The following is a 21,828-nucleotide window of genomic DNA, read 5'->3' on the forward strand; positions in this document are numbered from 1 at the left end:
TAAACTGAGGGGAATCAAAGAATTCAAAAGGAGAGGGTTAGTTTTTTTGTTGGAAGCTTATGGAATATCAGTTTAAAAGTAGTATTTAAATATTCAAGTGTTCTAATCAAGATACATATTTTATTATCCTACTACTGTACTTTCATTCTCTTAAAGAAATTAAGTCACACAGACTTAACCAAGTTTGTTTTTTAAAAGGAGAAAAGCTAGAATTCAGAGTTCTTCAAAGGTCAATGTTCAGAGGAAATTAGATGACAAGTGCATGGTGTTTTTGTCCTTGATTCTGCTTATAATTCATAATTACTATGGAGCTCTACATGCTAGTTCAGAGATAAATAATAATAACTCTGCTGTCTATTTATTCATATTTTATAAATATTTGGAAGGAATTTTTACATCTGTATCTGAATATTAAAAATACAATTTTGTCTGAACATACAATATAGTTTTATATGAATCATGCATATAAAATAGTACTATTAGGAAAGCTGTTTCTGTAACATGGTGATTACCTCCTTAAAGGAAAATAGAATTTTAAAACAATAAGGCTGTTTTTAAATTGTGCGTAGAACCAGTAATTGTGTATTTAAGGCAATTAAGATATTTATTGAATCTTGGTTAAAAGTAGATTCACAATGACATTAAAGAATAAAGCATAATTTATTTGGTGCTACTTTGTGAATGCTTCTTAACTACAAATCATCTCACGACACCATATACAATATACTTTCAATCACAACTCAAAATAACCTACAAAATCACATGGCTATAATCAATATACACTGATTATATTTTTAAAAGAAAAAAAGTTAGCAATTAATTAAGTTAAGGTGCAGTAACTTTTTTCAAATAAAATATTAGCACCATACCAGATAAAATGACCTAAAACTATTGGCCTCCTCATATTTCTTAAATAACTAAATATAAACATTTTTTTCAAAGCACAAATATTAATTTGCAGAATCAGTTCTACAGTAGTTAATATTTCTCTCTTTTGATGCATTTTTTTCCCCAGGAGGGAAAAATACAAAGTAAAAACTTTCACAGGATATGAAAATCAAATAAATCTAACCGAACAAAACGTTGTCCTTCAGCAATGAGTTCCAACAGAAGCAAAAGTGGACATTTCCCTGCGTATGGTACTAAAAGGTGAGAGTTCAAGTTCTGTGGTATATTCGTTGTCATTGTCATCGCTGGTTACTGTTGAAGACTTCTGAATGCACTCTTCACAGCAACAGCAACAGCATTCCATAAAGGCCCGACTGAAGGGTTTGCAAAGACAGAAAAGGAGGACAGGGGTGACACAGGACTTAAAGAACAAAAGGAACTGGCTGATGATATAGAGCAAGTCCATTGTCTGCTGAGAAACCCCTGTGGCCATGTAGGCAGTAACAATGTTGCAGATATTTTCAGGAATAATGCAAAATCCATATAAAATGGTCAGAGCCACTACTGTACAGTTCATCTGGCTTTCCAGCTGAATCTGTCGTTTATTCCCTCGGGTACAGGCTTTCTCTGCTTTGCGGATCTTCCTTGCAGTCACCAAAGAGCAGGTGATGGTGAAAAGTGTGGGCAAACAGAAGTAGCAGCCAAAGTACCACCAGAGTCTTGCACTATCATAGGTAAGGGCTAGAACGTAGATGGTGTCTGGTAAATCTGCAGAGACCTTGATAACACAGCGTTCTGCCGGAGCTCGGCCACTAAACCCCAAATCCTCCTTGCTCAGCTGGCGGAGAACAACTTCTGGAAGCGCTAACAGTAGGGCACCAACCCATATAACAGCAAGCTTGGCTGTTGTCGAAGAACAGTTCTCGATCATTTCATAGTACATCTGCACGTTGGTGGCTGCCCGGAACCGGTCTATACACAGAGCACATAAGGTGAAGGTAGTGACTCCAAGGGAAGCAACCTGTGGGAGGAACACGGAACACATTTATTCTGGGTGATCTCTGAAAGATCATAACATGAGACAGTAAATACAGATCAGCAAAACAGAAAAAAAAAAAAAGTACAATTTCCTGGAATGAAGCATCGGTAATTGGGTTGGTGACTCTAGCTGAATTATTATGAAGATAAAAATAGGAGGGAGGGAAAAAAAGAAATGTAGTGGTCCAAGGGTCACGGAGTCAAAAAATTTTACAGTTGGGAGGACCCATAAGGATCAGCTAGTCCAATACCATTTTATTTTATTTTTATTTTATTTTATTTTATTTTATTTTATTTTTTAAGATTTTATTTATTTATTTGACAGAGATCACACGTAGGCAGAGAGGCAGGCAGAGAGAGAGGAAGGGAAGCAGGCTTCCCACTGAACAGAGAGCCCGATGTGGGACTCAATCCCAGGACCCTGGGATCATGACCTGAGCTGAAGGCAGAGGCTTTAACCCACTGAGCCACCCAGACGCCCCCCCCCCATTTTATTTTAGAAAAGAGCACAGACACTCCAATAATTTCAGTCACCACGAAAATGCCTGCCACCAGAAGGTCCAGATAAGGAGTAAGGACAGTTGAGTGTATCCCATTTTCATTACTGAAAAGGCTGGTCATGTCTTCCAGTGTGTGGGCCAATAGCATGCCCCCCACACAGGAAACCTTCAAAACCTTATTATTTCCAACAAATCAGATGAGTAAAGATCTCCAATTTCTCCTAAATGCAAAATAAAATGTTTTGGTATTATTTTCAAATGCATGCACTTATGGAAAGCAAAAAAAAGAAATTCTCCAGGAGTCAAAATCAATGAAAAAACAAATGCCAAACAGGTCCTGGACCTCCCCCCCCCCCCATGTTGCATGCTTGCCCTAGGGACATCTGCCAACCCTGATGAGAGTTTCAAGTTGGTTTTAGTTAGATGATGGGGCAGGTGCCCAAGTACACATAGGTAGGAAAATAAATCTAGAGCCAGTGTACATGAGGATTTAGTCAAAGATTCCTTTATGAATTGGGAACTTCCTGAATAGTGACATCTTCATGGGTATAAAGAGAAAAAATAGAGGGACATAGTAGAGAAACTTGTCTGCATTATATGATTTGGATCTAGGTGAACTGGAGATAAAAAAAGAAGAGCAAATTCTAACCAGGAGGCCAAATTTACACTGGCCTAAGGCCAAAATTCACACCATCTATGTGGCTAAAAAAATAAAATAAAATAAAATAAATTATAATTTTAAATTGTCCAGGCACCTGGTAGAAGAAAACACAAAACCTCTCTGGAAGAATGCACTTTAAAACCAGGTCTCAGAAATCCACAGACAAAATTTGAGGGAGCATGGATTCACAATTAAAAATCACAATATGCAAGAGACAATCCATCACTATGAACTTATGTTGCCAAAAGAAGCAAGTTACAGGATCAGGCAGGCATAAAATAAGTACATTTATCATGAAGTAAATACACTAATCAAATTTAAGGTTATATGAGATACCTAAAGAATGTCAAAAGATAGGAGATATAAAAAATAACCATGAAAATATGCAAAAAGGAGTCAGATACAAGGTCTAGATGTACCAGCCATAGGAAAATTTCAGATCAGGAAACTCTTTGATGCTGACCACATAGAGCACTGTATCCAAACTCTTATATGCATATGGCCCAGACAGCTAAATAAATCAACAACTAAAAGTTAAGAGCCAAAAATATGTACATATTTTTTCACAGAGAATATAATTGCATATTCCTAATGTAAATATACTATCATTCAGTAGCCCATAAAATATTTACAAACATTCTACATACGCTCTAATGGATACACAGACATGTATTCAACACAAACATACATTTAATGTTATGGCCTCTGGCCCAAGCGCTCTGCTAGATACTGGGGATACAGAACAAGAAACAATTATTTCCCTCAAGGAGGTCATAGTCAACCAAAAGGGGGAAGGTAGTTCTCAAAGTCACAAGATAAACACAGTAATCATCTGGAAGCATCAAATTTACTCAGCTATTTACAGGAAATTGAAGTAATTTAATGTTTAATAAATGTAGTCATTATATATCTAAATAAAGACAATGAGGGTAGACTGTAAAATGTTCATGAGGTTTAAGATGAAACAGGAGACTAAAACTGTAGATGGAAAGGATGTTTTGGGGTGTACCCTAGGCTCTTGGGTATGTGCATCTACACTCCTCTGTCTGCTAGTGGGAATGTTTAAGAAGCACAGCTACAGGTCATGCCTTGGCAAAGGGGCAAGGAAACATATATATAATGCTCTTGTCTTGTTTTTTAGGACTCAAAGGGATCATGCTGAAAAAAGGAAAACCATTTGTCATAACAATTTTGACACTCAACACATTAGTTGTTTATCTCCTACACTCAAGCTGTCACTCTTCCCAGAATGATGGCAACTTGCCTCGCGAATTCTATGAGAGTTCCAATGTCAAATGTTCTCCCCTTTTTTAAAAACACGCTAAACATTAGTCAGTGTCTACGGGTTCCACCACAGAAAATAAGAACATTGCACCCATGCCCTGACTATACTCATAACTCTTAGTGGAGACGGTCTGAAAATGAGATATAATGAGGGCTTAAGTGAATGAAAAGCAAAACTGAAGAAGAAGCATGACTCACAATCTAGATCAGGGCAGATCAAGACAACATGGTTGAGCTTATAACCATGATTCTTGTACAAAATCTTGAGGAAAGTTTCCCATAAATACCAGTGTAAGAAATATCCATCCAGTATGACTGCCATAAAAAGTCACCTCTCCATACATCTCTTTATTTTTTTAAGATTTTTATTTATTTATTTGACAGAGAGAGACAGCATGAGTGAGGAGGAGCGGCAGAGGGAGAAGGAGAAGCAGACTCCGCACTGAGCAGGGAGCCCTATAGAGGGCTCAATCCCAGGACCCTGGAATCATGACCTGAACTGAAGGCAGACGCTTACCTGACTGAACCTCCCAAGCAACCTCCATACGACTTTTTCAAATTAGCTTTGAAATTAATGAATTGTTCACCTTGATAGAAATTTATTTTGCCTCTATGCCAGAGATTCAAAATAATTCTAAAATTGAGGTCCACACTATGCAGCTGTCTTAAGATCAGATTATTACTTTCTTAATGTCAGTAATTGCCACACTTTGCATGGAAATCTGAGGACTGGCTGTTTTCTAAAGGTCTGCATCAAAAGTATTATTTAGAAATTGCAGTATTTTATGTTTTTGAAACTTCACATTTATATACTTTTCAAATATTTTGATTCATTCCTCTATAAAAATGTAAAACAAAACCAAAAAATCCTCAAACTATCAAATGTACACAAATCCTCAGCAAGGTTTTCTGTGCCATCTTCACTAACGCAAATCTTCATGCACATTTCTCTGTCAACCACATATCCAGAGTCAGTCCACAAATAACAAAGCTATAGAGCTTTATGCTGTGCATTCGCTCTTAAAATTATGAATAACATTTCTACTGAAACAATAGCTTGGTAAGACAAAAATACCAGCGAGTCTGATGAGAGACAATCTCTTAGAGGCTTGGTACATCCATTTCTTGGTAGTTTTCGATCATTATTTACAAAGAACACGCAACACTCAAGAGATAGCATTTTCTTCCTGATTACGCTCCTTATTTTTTTTTTTAAAGATTTTATTTATTTATTTGTCAGAGAGAGAGAGAGTGAGAGCGAGCACAGGCAGACAGAGTGGAAGGCAGAGGCAGAGGGAGAAGCAGGCTCCCTGCGGAGCAAGGAGCCCGATGTGGGACTCGATCCCAGGACGCTGGGATCATGACCTGAGCCGAAGGCAGCTGCTTAACCAACTGAGCCACCCAGGCGTCCCTACGCTCCTTATTTTTAAACACAGAGTTTTAAAATATGGACCAGGGGCATCCAGGTGGTTCAGTTGGTTAAGTGTCTACCTTTGGCTCAGGTCATGATCCTGGGGTCCTAGGATCTAGCCCACATTGGGCTCTCTGCTAAGGGGGGATTCTGCTTCTCTCTCTGCCCCTCCTCCTGCTCTCTTTCTCTCAAATAAATAATAATCATAAATAAAATAAAATCTTAGAAAAAAAAATCTGGACCAATTATCATAAGAGCTAGCATTTATACACCTAACTCCCAGTCTGTTACAAAGCATTTCATGAGAAGGAATAACCAATGAATGTGGGTGGACATGTATTAAGACGCGTGTGTTACATTGCCTCTCCTTAGATATTTATAAACTGTGCTGCATATCCACTTTCAATTAGAAGATGTTTGCTGCTTCAAAAAGCAAAAAATGTTTTCTAGGTTCAATATATATTTCATTGCACATGACAACAAAAGCCAGGGCAAATTTTAAGCAACATTTACAGGTGCTCCAACTTTCACTTAGGAATTCTACCCTGTACTTTATATGAAGAGGCTTAGTTCTTCAGCCATATTCCCAAAAGCTTTTGGACTGAGCGCCAAATGTGTTTGAAAGAACATGTTTGATCTGTCGTCCTCTTGACGCATCATCGATTGAGGGAAGCTTCCCAGGTTTCATACACACATTGCAGGAGGCTCCTGGACCCAGCTTCCTGCTGTCAAATCATACATCTCTCTGGTGGTGTTCTCCTCAGCGAGGAACCGGCTGATGCAGGAAGGTCACAAGAGCTAGGGCCTCTGAGGAAAAATGCTGCCCCCAATGCAGATAACGCTTACTACATTGTTGCCAACAGCAACCGCAGCCCAAAGGCCAGTCCTAGATATCTCCTCCCTCTTGCTGCCACCGCCTGCAGTGCTATTACTTCAGATAGTTTTCTGCAAATTCACTTCTGCACATGATTTTATGATGTGAAAGAGCAAGAAAGGTACAAAGCTCCTGCTCAGTACTTTCCCAAATTATTTATAGAAGGCTTTAAACCTTTATAAAGAATCAACCTCAGAAATTAATTGATAAAACTCATCTGGATCTTGGGTATGGGCTAATTTCTGCTTTTTCTGACATAAAATCTACCCATGCAATTAAAATTGCTCAATGTTGGGGTAACATGAGAAGCTTTCAATCACAATTTTTAACTCTATTTGTTTACTTACAGCTCATTGGAAATTCTACCCAGATGAATGGGGCAATTATATGCAATTATAAAACTATGTCATAAATGCTGGATCTTCTGCATTTAATGACCATATCTAATTGCTAAAATTCAATGTCACGAAGAAATTTGCTCTTGGGAGTAAATCTAGTAAGGGGTAGTTTTTTGGAAGCAACATCCGGAGACATGGAATGAGTAAGATGCAGTCTCCTATTAATTAAACTGCAGTGGGAGAAGTAATTAACGTCCACAAAAACAGAACTATAAACACTTCTCTAACAGACAAGACTATTAATTTTGAGAATCAAGATCAAAGGAAAGCTGGAAGCAGAACTTCTTAACTATTTGGGGAAGAGAGATATAGAGCATTTTGAGGGTGTTGGCATCAAAATACACAAGCCAAGAGAATAAAAATAAACAACTCTAAAATCCTTCTTTAATACCCCAATGTCCTGCGTATCTCTGTATCCCAGAGGAACAATGCTGCGGCGCCTTCAGCGCCGACCCAGTCAACATCCAGAGCGGTGAGGCTGCTGGCCGCTGCAGCCACCTGTAGCATGGTGTCCAGGCATGGGACAGACACAGAGTCCCGACCTGAGTACTCAGATGGGAAAGCAGCAGCTGCGGTGCCAAAGTATTCTTCCCACTGTCCAAATTCTACTTCAATACAAAATCAGGCCATGAGAAAACCTGGGCCACCATATTCACTTTGTACTACATTAAATTCCTGTTCACTCAAAATGATAGGAGGAAAGCACACACTGAACGCTTTATGAAAAACCGTAAGTAAGGATCTTGGCAGGAAGACCCTGAGCTATGTTTTAGTTGTTGCTCCATTTCTCAGAAGCTTACTGAAGACAGATAAACAAGAAATTTTTTTTTTAAGCTTTATATTTTTTTGTTTTTTAGAGAGAGACGGAAAGAGAGAGAAAGATAGAGATAGTGGGAGAGGGGCAGAGGGAAAAGGAGAGGGACAATCTCAAGCAGGCTCCATGCCCCTCGTGGAGCCCAGGGCAGGGCTGGATCTCATGACCCTGAGATCACGACCTGAGCCAAAATCAAGAGTTGGACGCTTAGCTGACTGAGCCCCCTAGGTGCCCCATAAGAAACCACTTTCAATAAGAGCAAGCTATGAAGGTACAACTCTTACCAAACAAATAGTATCTTTTGCTAAATTTTTGATATAAATCAGTGGTAACAATGATGGGGGGAAAAAGACCAATGTACTTCCAAGCAAAATTTCTTTCATATGAAATTGAGTCAACATGCTTCAATACAGCGATGGGACTAGAATACACTTTATAAAATAGGGAAATTTCTAACCAAAGTCATGACAACTATACTACAGCTTAACTTATATTTTACCTCAAAAAAGATGTTTAAGCACATCTATTTCTGTGCTGTCCTTTGTATACAAGTAACTCACAAAACAAGGGCATTATTGTTAAGAAAACCCATTCATTTGGACCATGAATGATAATCTATTGTAAGTCTGTGGTTACAGGCCTAACAATCAGTCAGGAAAAAAAGCAGGAGGAGCACAGGGTAGAGTTTCCTTTGAAACTCTAAATGGCTTGAGTTTGCATGCCTTTGGCTTCCTCTTGCATTTTCCATAATCCTTATCCTTACAGCACTGCAGGGCAACTTCTCCAGCAAAGACACTTCTTTGATCACCAGTGGGGAGAGCGTGTTTATCAGAGCCTCTGCTGTGAATAAGATTGTCTCTATCAAAAGGTCTTCATTTCAGAATGCATGATACTAGGGTAGGAATACACTTCCATTAGTTTTTCCAAACCCAAACAGAGCAAGTAGAAGAGATCTGCCTCACCCCTTACAAACATGCATGGATGTTTAAAATGAAATAAAGCTATTTAGAGCTACTCTTCCACAGTCAAAGAGAAGGCTTCTTCCCTTTTTCAAAATTAGATTTAATATGACACACCCACATATCATATATATCCATTTATTTCAATGATGCCCAACATATTTTATCTATACTTGACACTCAATGTCATGGAAAAACAAAATATTTGAAGGCATCAGCTGTCCTTATAGTCTCATTCTCCACCTTCCACCCTCTTGCTTAAGCTTGGTAACATGCTCTTCCTTATTTTAAAAACAAGTGAGACTATTTAAAAGCTAACATACCATCTCCAAACTTGTACTGATTTTATAAATCTTTCTTTACTTTTTTTTTTTTAAAGATTTTATTTATTTATTTGTCAGAGAGAGAGCGAGCGAGAGCGAGCACAGGCAGACAGAGTGGAAGGCAGAGTCAGAGGGAGAAACAGGCTCCCTGCGGAGCAAGGAGCCTGATGTGGGACTCCATCCCAGGACGCTAGGATCATGACCTGAGCTGAAGGCAGCGGCTTAACCAACTGAGCCACCCAGGCGTCCCTCTTTCTTTACTTTTATAGTCCCACCTTGACATAAAGTTTCCTACCAATTGTGACATCTGAACTGCAGCACAATATATTTCTTTTGGAGAAAAAAAAATTACAACTTGTCTAAAACATTATAATTTGGTTGCAAATATGTCAATGCTCATTAGTATAAAAAGTACCAATGAAGCAAGATTAACATCATTTGACCTAAGAGGGAAGCATTCTATTGAAATCAACAGATCTTAAGGAATCTATTTATTCTCAATAACAATATTTATCCCACGCCCATTGTCCTTGGTATTACTGTGATGTTTCTAATCAATCTTAAAGTGACCTGCAATTTCTGCTATTCACCTAGAGGTTCTGATGAGTTTCCAAAGAAGAGTGATAAATTTTCACCAGTTTTCCTTTGTTCTTAATGACTTTAGTCTGCACGACAGTAAACCTAAACTAAAAGCACATTCTTCATCCATCTGTGGTTGGGTAATTATGATTTGAATGACACCAAGAAATAATATTTTAAGACAAAATTTCTCTGCTCTTAATCAAAATTCCACCCTTCGTAGTCTATTAAGGAAGTAATAATAAAATTAATTCTTATTCTTAATTATTCTTATTATGAAAAATAAAATTCTTCCTTCAACCCTCCTATAAAAGGCACGTATCTCTAAATCTCAAAGCTTTGCTGTGAGTTAACAGAGGCTTTTCTCAAAAAGGAGAGATTTGAACCCAGGCGAAGACAATGAAGGAGGAGAAAAGGCGCTGGAGGTGGGGGGTGCTGAACAGAAACTAAAAAATGGCCTGGAAGACAGTCATGGACCTAATGAAAATGACTCATTCCAGTCCTGGATCAAATCACTGACCTTGGCCTCATTAATGCTATAACCACTCAAGCGTGCTGACAAATAACATTAAAAACTATCATAAATTCACAAACCAAAAGTATTCTGTCTCAGGAACAAGCCTGGCCGTGTGATTATATCCTGTGTTTTATAGAAGTTTTATGGAAAGTATGTATACCTACTTTTCAAATAGACCTATATCTGAGATTGCAGCAACCCCATTCTCCATTCTACCTTGAAATTTTAGATGAGATCATCTCCTCTGGCACGAAGAATATCATTCTAATTAGGATACTTAAGAGTTAGTCTTGGCAACAAGGTTGAGTTAATTACTGGACTTAGGCAGGTCAATTCTTGGGAAGTAAGAGGACCAGAGAGCCCCCAGAGGGAGGGAGCAGGAGTGCAACACCAGAGACAAATCTCACCAGAGAGCAACCTGCCCCTCACTTTCTGCACATAGTCCACACCCCAGACACAGATCCCTGGGCTTCCAATGTGACATTGTTAAATCTAGTAAAGAGCTAGTAAAGGTGGAAACATTCTGTCAAGATCCATGTAGTGTAAGGGTAAAAGGCAAGGTAGATAGACCTTCACCTACTCAGCCTGGAAATCATAAACCCAGATCTATTTTGCTTTCCCAGACATACTTGCATCCTTTTTGCTGTTGAAGGATGCTTTGTTGATATAACCAGATACCTTGGCAGTTCTTGGGAACTCAGGATAAGTCCTCACTCAGATTTTGTGCTTGAAATATTAATCCAATTTTGAGAAAGTCCATTGTTTATGCTTCCCTTTCTATAACAGGGTTAAGATATCCATAATAGGATTTAACCTATCTCCCATTTCAGCCTTTCTTCCTAGGTTCTCTAAGATCAAATTAATTTTTTTAAAGATCTTATTTATTTATTTGAGAGAGAAAGAGAGAGAGCGAGAGCGAGAGAGCGTGTGTGCAAAAGCAGGGGGAGGGGCAGACGGAGAGGGAGAAGCTGGCTTCCCACTTATTAGAGAGCCCAATGGGGGACTCAATCCCAGGACTCAAAGCAAAGGCAGACACCTGACTGACTGAGTTACCCAGGCACCCCTCTAAGGTCAAATTAAATAATAGGTACATTTTTGAGATTTTCAGAAGAATAGGACTCAAATGTACTATTATAACACTGTTAGATGAACCATTCATTTAAGTAATATTTTAAAATTTGACTTATGTAATTCTTTATGGCTAATAAGGACTAATAATTCCAAAGTAGAGACGTTCATCATAGGCATTGTATTCTAAATAATAATTCAGAATTTTGTGTTCCAAATGAAATTTCTAGGGCTATCCCATCTGCCAATTTATCTTGCCAATGATTTTTTTTAAGATTTTATTTATTTATTTGACAGAGAGAGATCACAAGTAGGCAGAGAGGCAGGCAGAGAGAGAGAGGAGGAATCAGGCTCCCTGCTGAGCAGAGAGCCCCATGCGGGACTCAATCCCAGGACCCTGGGATCATGACCTGAGCTGAAGGCAGCGGCTTAACCCACTGAGCCACCGAGGCGCCCTTGCCAATGATTTTTATGGGCTTCCTATCCCACAAAAGATTGAGAAAACAAGAAAGCAAGAATCAAAAGATTTTTATATTTTTATCTTTTCACCATGGATCTAGGCTGAATAGAATTTATAAAGACTAATAATATGAATATGATAGAAAAAGAATTACGAGTGAGCACCATTTTCTCTTGAGGTAAGTACAGTGCCCTTGAAGTGGGCACAGTTTTCCCTAATAAGTACAACTGTGAGCTGACTCATTCCAGGACCCACTCCTGACCTTCCATAACACCTTGTTTTAACCTCTAGTACAGTACTTACTACCCTGTAGAACATTACTTGACTTCTCCATAACTTTAAAAGCAGTAATGCATCTATGTTACTCATCTCTGAAAACTTTCCCTCCTTCACTCCCACTCCTCCTACTCCCATCCCTACCTATGATCATATCCAACAGAGTAGAAAAGCTCAATAAATGTTTGATGAATAAATGGATAGTAAATAAAGAATGAACAATGACATACATGGAAAAGGATTATAGAAAATAATGAATTATTCAAACTATTCTTTAATCAGTTATTGGGTGCTGGGGTTTTGCATATAATCCTTCCAAGCTGAATGCCAGCAAGTATCTTTAGAGGGGAAGTAAAAAAAAAATCCATTTCTGTGTGTACTTCACTGACAAGATTTAGAAAAGAATGACATTCTCAGTATAGTCACTAGTTAAGGAAATTATTTAAATTTTACATTTGAATATCATCAAACTTCTCTCTCTTATACAGAACCCAAATTCAGGAAACTTCACCATATACTGTTCAATAAATGGGATTATAAATAAGAACTCATTCTATAACTTTTTAAATCTTTTCTGCAAAAGTCATCGGCTAAATATTTTTGCTTGCATGGGAATGTAGGAAATGATTATAAAGGGATTAACAGGAAGTCATAAAATATTTGTTGAACACCATTCACATACATAGAGTTTATTTTCCCTGAGAATATTAGTGACTTTCAAATTGCTTGTAAAACTGTAAGTTTCCACTTAAAAGTCCATCAGAATATGTAATGGCTAATCCACAACTCAAGTGAATTTACCATCTGTCATGATAAATGTGCTATTACTTGAGTGTAAGGGTTCTAGGGAACTCTGTGTGGCATCACATACCTGGATGGTAAAACATCTTCAGCTTCCAGAACCCTTCCTTTCTTACCTGTCAGTTCTAACTACAATCTAAGGCAATGAAAGAGCCATCTGTTTCACTCAGTTTAAAACCAGTATTTCTAATGCCATTGGAGAATCTGGCTCTTTTCTTCTCAAAACATCGTAGATCTTTCCCAAATCATCCATGGTCCAGAAGCCCTGGTGAGATGCATTCCCTTTATCCATCCTCTACTCTGATGCAGGAATCTTGTATCCCAGTAAAATAAAAGTATAGGTAGGGGCCCCCCAGGTGGCTCAGTTGATTAAGAATAGGACTCTTGTTTTTGGCTCGGGTCATGATCTCTGGGTTGTGAGATTGAGCCCCACCTCGGGCTCTGTGCTGGGTGTGGAGCCTGCTTAAGATTCTCTCCCTCTCCTTTCCCCCCCCTCCCTCATTCAAAACTTCCAATTAATGTCCAAATAGAAATAAATATTTAGTGGTGGATCTGAATCAGATGATACACTGACTGACTGGCTTTCATCAAGTAATGAGCAAAGATGTGTTCCAGTTGCCACATTTAGTGCCTGAATCATTTGGCTTTAATCATTTGTAAGATTCTTAAAGGAATGGTGTGATAGGGAACTCCTATGCAAGTCTCCTATTGCAGTCCACACCCAGACCTCCATATATATCCATCTCTCTCCCTCCCTCTCCCTTACCCCTCTCTTTTCACATATAACTATCACTTTGTGTATAGTTCTGTTTGTTTTTTGTTTCTTGTTTTCTTTCTGGTGACTATTTGATAAGCCAGTTGAAAATGATGTGTCTATTAGGATGGCCACCATCCACTCAGATTCTCTTCTCTCCTATCCCCTTTTCCTTCCATTCCATCTGCCCTTGATCCTTAAAGGACTTACCACTAGGCTACAAAGGCATCAGAATTCTAGAATAGAAAGAGAGAAGTTATCAACTACAACATTTCCCAGTATGTTTCCATTCATAGCAACATTAAATATGATAAAACTACTTTCTAGCAACAGACCCTGGAAGCTGGCTACTCTCCCCAAGCCTTATGCCAACAAATTGAAATAAAATAAGAGTAATGAATGTAAATTGCAAAGACATGTAATTTCTGCTGAAGAAATGCCTCCTATTTTTCTACACAAACCCAACTCTGCCCAAAATGCCACTATCTCCTTAAGATTATGCTAATACTCAAGCTGTGTGGGGGGAAAAAAAGGAACTATGGTAGAAGAAGAAAAGAAGGCAGAAGGGAAGACAGGAGAGAAAATTGAGAACATATCTGAAGATTAATAAAATTAACTGTGGTGCAGTTACTATGGAAAACAGAACGGAGATTACTAAAAAATTTAAAGGGGTGCCTACATGGCTCAGTTGGTTAAGCATCTGCTTTCTGCAACAGGTCATAATCCCAGGGTCCTGGAATTGACCCCCACATTGGATTCCCTGCTCAGTGGAGAGCCTGCTTCTCCTTTTCCTGCTGTTGTTCCCCCTGCTTGTGCTCCCTCTCTGTCAAATAAATAAATAAAATCTTAAAGCAAATTAAAAATAGAATTATCATATGCTCTAGCAATTTCACTTTTGGATATTTATCTGAAGAACATGAAAACACTAACTTGAAAAGATACAAAACTCTATGTTCATTGCAGCATGATTTGCAATAGTCAAGATATGGAAACAACCTAAGTGTCCACTGATGGATGGACGAATGGGTGAAAAAAATGTAGTATATGTACATATGAATGTGTACATATACTGGCACACACACATATATACATACACTGGAATATTATTCAGCCATTAAAAAGAATGAAATCTTGCCTTTGTAATAACATAGACCTCAAGACAAAATTTTGCTAAATGAAATAAATCAGATGCAGAAAGACAAATACCATATGCTCTCACTTATATGTGGAATAAAAAAAAAATGACACACACAACAAAAACCTAAAACAAAAAAACTAAGCTTATAGATACAGAGAAGAGATTGGTATTGATAGAGGCTGGCAGTTCTTGAAGAGTATCAAGATACCAGCTTCCAGTTATAAAATAGGTCATGGGGATGTAATGTACAACATGGTGACTATCGTTGATAATACTGTATTACATATCTGGAAGTTGTTACAAAAGAAAGTAGATTTTAAAAGTTTTCATCAGGATGCCTGGGTGGCTCAGTGGGTTAAAGCCTCTGCCTTCAGCTCAGGTCATGGTCCCAGGGTCCTGGGATCAAGTCCCACATCGGGCTCTCTGCTCTTTGGGGAGCCTGCTTCTTCCTCTCTCTGCCTACCTCTCTGCCTACTTGTGATCTCTCTCTCAAGTAAATAAATAAAATCTTAAAAAAATAAAATAAATTAAAAAATAAAACTTTTCGTCATAAGAAAAAATAATGTTGTAACTATGTAAGTTGACGGATACTAACTAGAGTTATTGTAGTGATCATTTCACAATTATACAAATATCAAATCATACTATGTCATACACCTAAAACTAATATAAAGTTATGTCAATTATACCTTAATAAAAAATAAAAATTAATTGTGAATAAAAGTTTAAAATAACTAAGAAGTATTAAAAATAAAAACTGGAAAAGATGAAACAGACTACTATCAGAAAGGTAAATCATACATTATACATCAGTAATAAGATGTGTGGTTATAAAAAAAAAGCCAACAAATAAATATAAGTAAAAAGTGAAGAGAAGGTAAAATCTAGATCATAAGAGGAGATAAAATGTCAAATAATTTTCAGAAGTCTTTGGTAAAGAAGAAAAAGATTGGGGGGGGGAGATTTTTGAGAAAGTTTTTATTTGCAGTTTCTTTTACCAGTCTAAAACATTCTGTGATTTAAGAATATAAAAATATAACCTACATAGCTTAATTTCATCACTAAAATAATCACCTTTGACACATTAAAAAGTGCAATTGGCTCAGATGATTGCAGTTTTTAAAAATTTAGTGAGTTACCAACTCTGGAACTTACTGTTGATTTATGAGAAGTAAGATGAAACTTAAGAATATAAAAAGTTATAAGTTTCATCATATAGCAAATGATGATAACTGGGCTTATTTCTTCTCTACCCATTGGATATAAAAATCTTTTTTAAAAGATGGCAAGGAGCAGACATAAAAAGAGAACACTCATTGGACATTCTTGCCACATAGATGTTTATCTAATAAGCAAACTTGAGTTGAGGGTCTGGCTGCCACTGACCAGGTGTAAGTGTTTAGGATGATCATTTCTCTTCTCTGGGCCTCATGTTTCATCTTTAAGATCAGGAGGTTGGATCAGAGTGCCATCTGGTTCTAATTTAACCTGAGAATTCAAAAGCCACTGGGGTGTAGCCCACGGCTCCTGACCCAGATTGCCCCCCCACAAATTCCTTCGGGTATAAAATGTTGACCCCCCCCCCCCAAGTGGTAGGACTCTTGGTGGCCAGTGGCTCTCAGGTGCATCCCTCTCTAGGAATTGCCCTTCAGAGACATCCACCCAGATCAAGGTTATGGCCTCTTCCTGGAAGCAACTTCGATCCAGTGACTGATCCCCTCAGGAGACATAAAGGCTGTCTTGCCTCAGTTCAGGACATGCGACAAGGCTCTCCAGCCAGGGAGCTCCTATGGTGTCAGCGGAGGACTCTGGCATCTAGATCACAGTTCGACTTCTCCCTCTGCCCAGTCCTGCCTCCTTCATTCCCTACTAGGTGTTGAAGATGAGCACATGTCCCAGTAAAGTTCCTGCAAACCAAACGTCCACATTTGGGTCTGTTCTTTGGGGAACAGGATATGGAACAGTCACTAAATCTCTCTTCTGTGAAAATAACGTGCCTCCTAGAGGCAGAAATGTTTGACTTTGAAATTTGGATTGTATTTCCTGTTCTCATCATCAGGAATTACAGAACTGATACTACTATCCAATAATTATTTCCACAAAACATACTAATGCATTACAAAATTATTTCAGAAGAAGAGGACAGAAATGTAGAAACACTACATCTTAAGATTTTCATTCATTACTTTAACAGTAAAAATGCATATTACAGTCTAATTTTTAAAGAAAAAATTAGTAATTTTTTTTTCTAACCTTTGCTTCTCTGAGCAAAATAAAGTGTAGTACTAATAACTAAAATAAAAAGCAGGGCTATAAGGAAGGGGGGAAACGCAGAGGGAAAAATAACAATAGTTGTTTTAATAATAAGAAAGGTAAAAAAAAAAATCTTAAGGAGCAGAGAATTAAATTTAAAAATGAAATAAAAATGAAAACATACATTTTAAAAAATCCTCAGAGTTAGAGAGAAAGAAAATTAAAAGACATACATGATAAATACCATCACTCAAAACACTTAAGTCTCATAAACTAACCAAAGTTTTTATATTCTTTTCAGAATTTGGATGGATTCCTTTCTTTCAAAGTCTTTTTTTTTTTTTCTTTAAGAAATGGGTAATCTTTTTTTTTCCTTTCCCCAGGCTTTTTTGTTTTTGTTTTTTCCTCTTTACATTGTTTTTTCCTCAACTGTATAAAGGCTTCATCATGCCCAGTACATTTTGGACAAGACACTACACTTCTCTGTTACTGGGGGTAACTCTCCTGTTCACCCTGTAGTTTACTTTTATCTCATTCTTGCATTTGTCAATTTCTTCTGCATTATTCCAGCAAACAATAAAGAAATCTTAAACCTTGACCTTGAAAAGGCAATTGATAGACATTTCTCCTACATAAATTCAGCTACCTCCCCTGCAATTCAAAAACAAATTGTCTACCCAATAAATTAGATATTTCAGAGCTACTTGGAGCCTGGCAACAAGAGAAACCCTAGGTCTTGGTAAAGTAGCAACAGCTGATTTAGTCAGCATGGAATGATTCTGCATCTGATCCCTGCCAGGATAACAGAGGGTCTTATTTACTGTCTCTTCCCTTGATTCTTCTAAGTAGGTACTGTTTTCTGTTTACTTATCCCCTAGCTTTAGGCCCTGGAACAATGTTGAACATAGTGTCACTGGCTCTGGTGCCAGACAGGATCAGGGGCTCTGGAATATTTACAGTTTCCCTTCTTCTGCTTCCATAAATGAAATGGGCAGTCTGAATGGAGGAAATCAAGGGCCAGCTGGCTACAAACACAACTGGCAACAAAGCACTTGGGATCCTTCCAAGAGCTGGTGTTTAAAGAGAGGCCATTTAAAGAGCAAATTCCAACTACCATAATAACGGTTCAGGACACTAGCTGTAAGATGAAACAATAAAATTTTACTCAGCAATATTTCTGTTTCCAAAGTTTAGAACCTATTATATGCTCCCTTCTTTTTAAGAAAATTTTCTAGTCTTAGTCAATCCTTAAAAGACCAATCCATTACATCTTAACAAATGACAAATATATATTATATACTTTGAGAATGTATATATATGAATTCTGTGCCACAATGGCCAAAGTGTTATTTTTGCTTAAGCTCATTCCTATAAAATCAATAAAACTGTTAAGAAATTGAGAAGCAAAAGGAGAGAAATAAGAAATGACACAAGAATTTAGATGGAATGGCATGGCTGACAGCCAAAGAACACTTAAACTAATTTGGGAGGTTATTAATATATCATGAAGCCAATTGACAAAGGCAGATTTCCTTTGTTAAATAAAAAAATATTTCCATTCTGGTATTTAAGAAAGATTCAATAATCTTCATGGGGAAAAAGCATGTTGGAGTACTACTCAATAAACAATACATGGTTTTTTGTTGTTGTTGCTGAGTCCTGGTAATGACAACCATAGACTGGCTATTTATTAACCCTAGAATCTCTGATAGGTGCCAAATCAGAAATATGTATGAATGCCATATTCAGCGAGAGAAATTTAAAATGTAAATAATTCTATACATGATGAGACCATAATCATTTCACAATCCAGGAGCAGATGAGTTTGAAGGTGAGCCAACCAAGCTGCCTCTCTTTTTCAAAGATTGAGAAGAGAAATGGAGTAGGGACCCAGAAAAAAAAGTAAAGGGGTTCATCAGCTAGGTATGTGCGAGGTATAGCTGTTCTGATGCTATAAATCCCAGAAACGGGTAAAGCCAGTAGATTGAGACCCTCTGGAGGGCATTACCTCGATATAGGGCACAATCTTGCAAGAGAAGTCCTCCAGCAGCCACTTCTTGGTCAGCTCGTGAAAGATGACGAGCGGAAGACAGAAGAAGATGATGAGAAAGTCCCAGAAGGCCAGGTTGGCCAGGAGGGAATTGGAGATGCTCCGCATGTAGTAGTTGTGACACACGATGCACATCACCGCCAGGTTGCCAATGATGCCGGTCCCGAAGATCACCACAGACAAACACATGACTGCATAGGCTCCGTATGACTCCTGGGTCAGCGGGTAGAAGGGGTTCTTGAGTCGCAAGCGCCGGTTGGTGCTGTTCCCCCCGCGAGAACCCCCGCGTTCGTGGACCTCTTCCCCTGAGGACCCATTCTGGGCCAGAGCCCTGCCAGGGGGTGCGATCGTCCGCCCTTCGTGCCCCGACGGTTCATTGACCATCTTGGGTGGGGTGTCGTGGTGGGAACCCTGGAGTTTCCCGCCTCTCCTTGGCCAGTAATAAAGGTCGCTGGCTCCGGGTTCTGTCCTCACACTCTGCTCTTGACTGTGCCCAGAAATTGCAGCGCCTCTGGGACCCTTCTCTTCCCCCTCTGAGGTCTGAAGGAAGAGTTGGAGAGCCGGAGGGTTCCCTCTCCCCAAAGTTCCAGGGGGCTCCTGACCCCAGGCACCTCTCCACCTCCAGGCTGCAGACGACCTGGCTGGAGGTCCCGAGGGTTCCGAGGCCCACGCCTCAGCCCCTCTTCCCGCACCTGGGTCACCGCTCCGGGAGGCCCTTAGGTTCCACAAGGGCGCCGCCCGCACCGCTGCCGCCTTCTCCTCCTCCCTGGGCGCACGGGTTAGCAGAAGGTCTTCTGCAGAATTTCCCAGTCCCCACGCGTCCCTGCTGCGACGCTGGCTCAGTGCAGGTGAACAGTTTTCCCCCGGGCAAGTTTCGTTCCTGGGCGATGGAGCGGACGGGAGGGCAGGCGAGGCAGAAACCTTGAGGAGTAGCAGAAGCAGCAGCCGCAAGGTGCGGACAAGAGGCGCGCCCGGGGCCCGCATGGCTCGGTGAGGGCGCACCCTGCAGCCGCGGTTCCTGGTTAGGACCGACACCTGCTGCCTAAGTTGCTGCTGAGAGTTAGACTCATGTCACAACTCACCCCCGCCCCGGCAGCGAGGGACGGGAGCTTACGGGGAGGCTGGGGGATGGGTCTTGGGTCACAAACCCTCCCCCTCTACAAGCCTTCCTCTTTTGGCTTTCCGTGCATTTCTCGGCCAAATCCAACCCGAGCGCTGCGTATCCCCAAGGTTCAGAGAGGGAATCGCTGCTCCCGGTGGCTGACCTTGGAAAGTTGCAACAACACCTGACTGTTGATTAATGTTGCGACTGGGAGAAGCCCGGACCAAGCCCCACGTTCCTCCCTGCCTTTGGGTGGTTGCCTTCTTGGTAACAGTTGCTCTGCCTATTTACATCCTTCCCATAGCGCTTTATCCAGTTGGTAACAGTTGCTCTGCCTTTTTACACCCTTTCGATACCGCTTTATCCAGTTGCAAGCCGAGGTCGCTCAAGGGAGAGAAAAACAAGTTGCCCTTCTTCAGATGACTGGCAGCCACAATCCCGCTCCCTGCTCGCTGGAAACAGGTAGCCAACGGCCGACGCCGCGCAGATGCGCCGCGGAAACTCTTGCCCCACCTAACCCCAGAGACTTGAGAGGGTACCGCTGCCGAGGAGAAGCGGGATTCCAAACCCGCGGCCACTGTCAAAGTTGCTTCTCCTCCTGCTCAAAGTTGACCAGGGGGCGGCGCGGGCTGCAGGGCGGCGCGTCCTCGCAGACAAGGGAATCGGCGGTGGTGGGGGTGGGGAGGGCGGGCGCTGCTCCTCGGTGGACGGTGCCGGCGGCCGAAGGAGCTGGTTGCGGCGACAGCAGGCGCAACCCGGGCGGAGAGTGTGGTGCCTGGAACCGCCGCGGGCGAGGCGGTGCATGGCCGGAAAGGGGGAGGTGGCCCGGCCTCTCCCCGCCGCTCCAGTCGCTGCGCGCGCGGGCGAGACCCAGCGCTCGGCTCCTTGCTTCCTCCCCCTCCTCTGCCTCCTCCGAGAGAGGCTGGTTTGTGGGGAGACTGGATTCCCTGGTGGTTTACGACTCACTAAACCCACACACGTTTCATTCAAGCCCTTTGTAGCGGCTTGCACTCGTAGGAGCTCGAAGCCGAGAGGGAACAAGGGCGGAGGCGCGGAGCTAGAGATGGGCGGGACCCGTTAATTCCCTAGATGTCGGAACCAGCTTGACAGGTCCCGGAGACCCGTGCTCTCGCGTCCAATCCGCCGCGGCGGGTGCGCATGCCCAGGCCTCGGCCCCGAGGGAGTAGTAAGGTGAACCGCTCACCTCCTTGTATTCCCAAGAGCTGAGACGCGAGAGAAAGGAAGCTCAGAGGTTTCAACCATGGAGAAAGAGCAGTTCCGACAGTGGGACGCTGAGCGAAAATGTTCAGGATGCACCATTCCCTTTAACACTGAGTTAGGAGGAATGCGAACAAGGGTTACTTAGAACGCTCGGAGTACAAAGGAAGTAGTTTTGTTTTGTTTGATGAACTAGTGGGAAATGACAGGTGGGCGGAAATTAACTTGAAACAACTGCCAGTAGGGCTGACCATGCTTTTCAACCTTTACAATAAACCCTCCACCTCTGCCACAGTTGTTCAGGGTATAGTTAATAAGACAGACAAATATAATACAAAATTGATAAACCGATTCAAAGAGAAAGTGATACAAGAGGAAATAAATGCAGTTTGAAGTGAGAAAAGGCAACATCTAGAAAAACAGGAAAAAATACAATGAAAAATACGATGCCAGTTGTGGCGA

At 40.4% G+C, this 21,828-nt stretch overlaps 1 protein-coding gene across 1 annotated transcript; it reads right to left on the minus strand.

Moving 5' to 3' along the window:
• Positions 1–578: 578 nt before the first annotated feature.
• GPR37 (G protein-coupled receptor 37) lies at positions 579–20,776 on the minus strand. Its single transcript, XM_004741855.3, has 2 exons — positions 19,005–20,776; positions 579–1,909 (listed from the first exon to the last, which is right to left on the minus strand). The coding sequence occupies exons 1-2, from the start codon at positions 20,028–20,030 to the stop codon at positions 1,091–1,093; spliced, it is 1,845 nt and encodes a 614-aa protein (XP_004741912.1). The 5' UTR covers positions 20,031–20,776; the 3' UTR covers positions 579–1,090.
• Positions 20,777–21,828: the final 1,052 nt, after the last annotated feature.

Source organism: Mustela putorius, unplaced genomic scaffold (genome assembly GCF_011764305.1).
Source record: "Mustela putorius furo isolate JIRA1106 unplaced genomic scaffold, ASM1176430v1.1 tig00003845_pilon_pilon_pilon, whole genome shotgun sequence".
Classification (NCBI taxonomy): domain Eukaryota; kingdom Metazoa; phylum Chordata; class Mammalia; order Carnivora; family Mustelidae; genus Mustela; species Mustela putorius.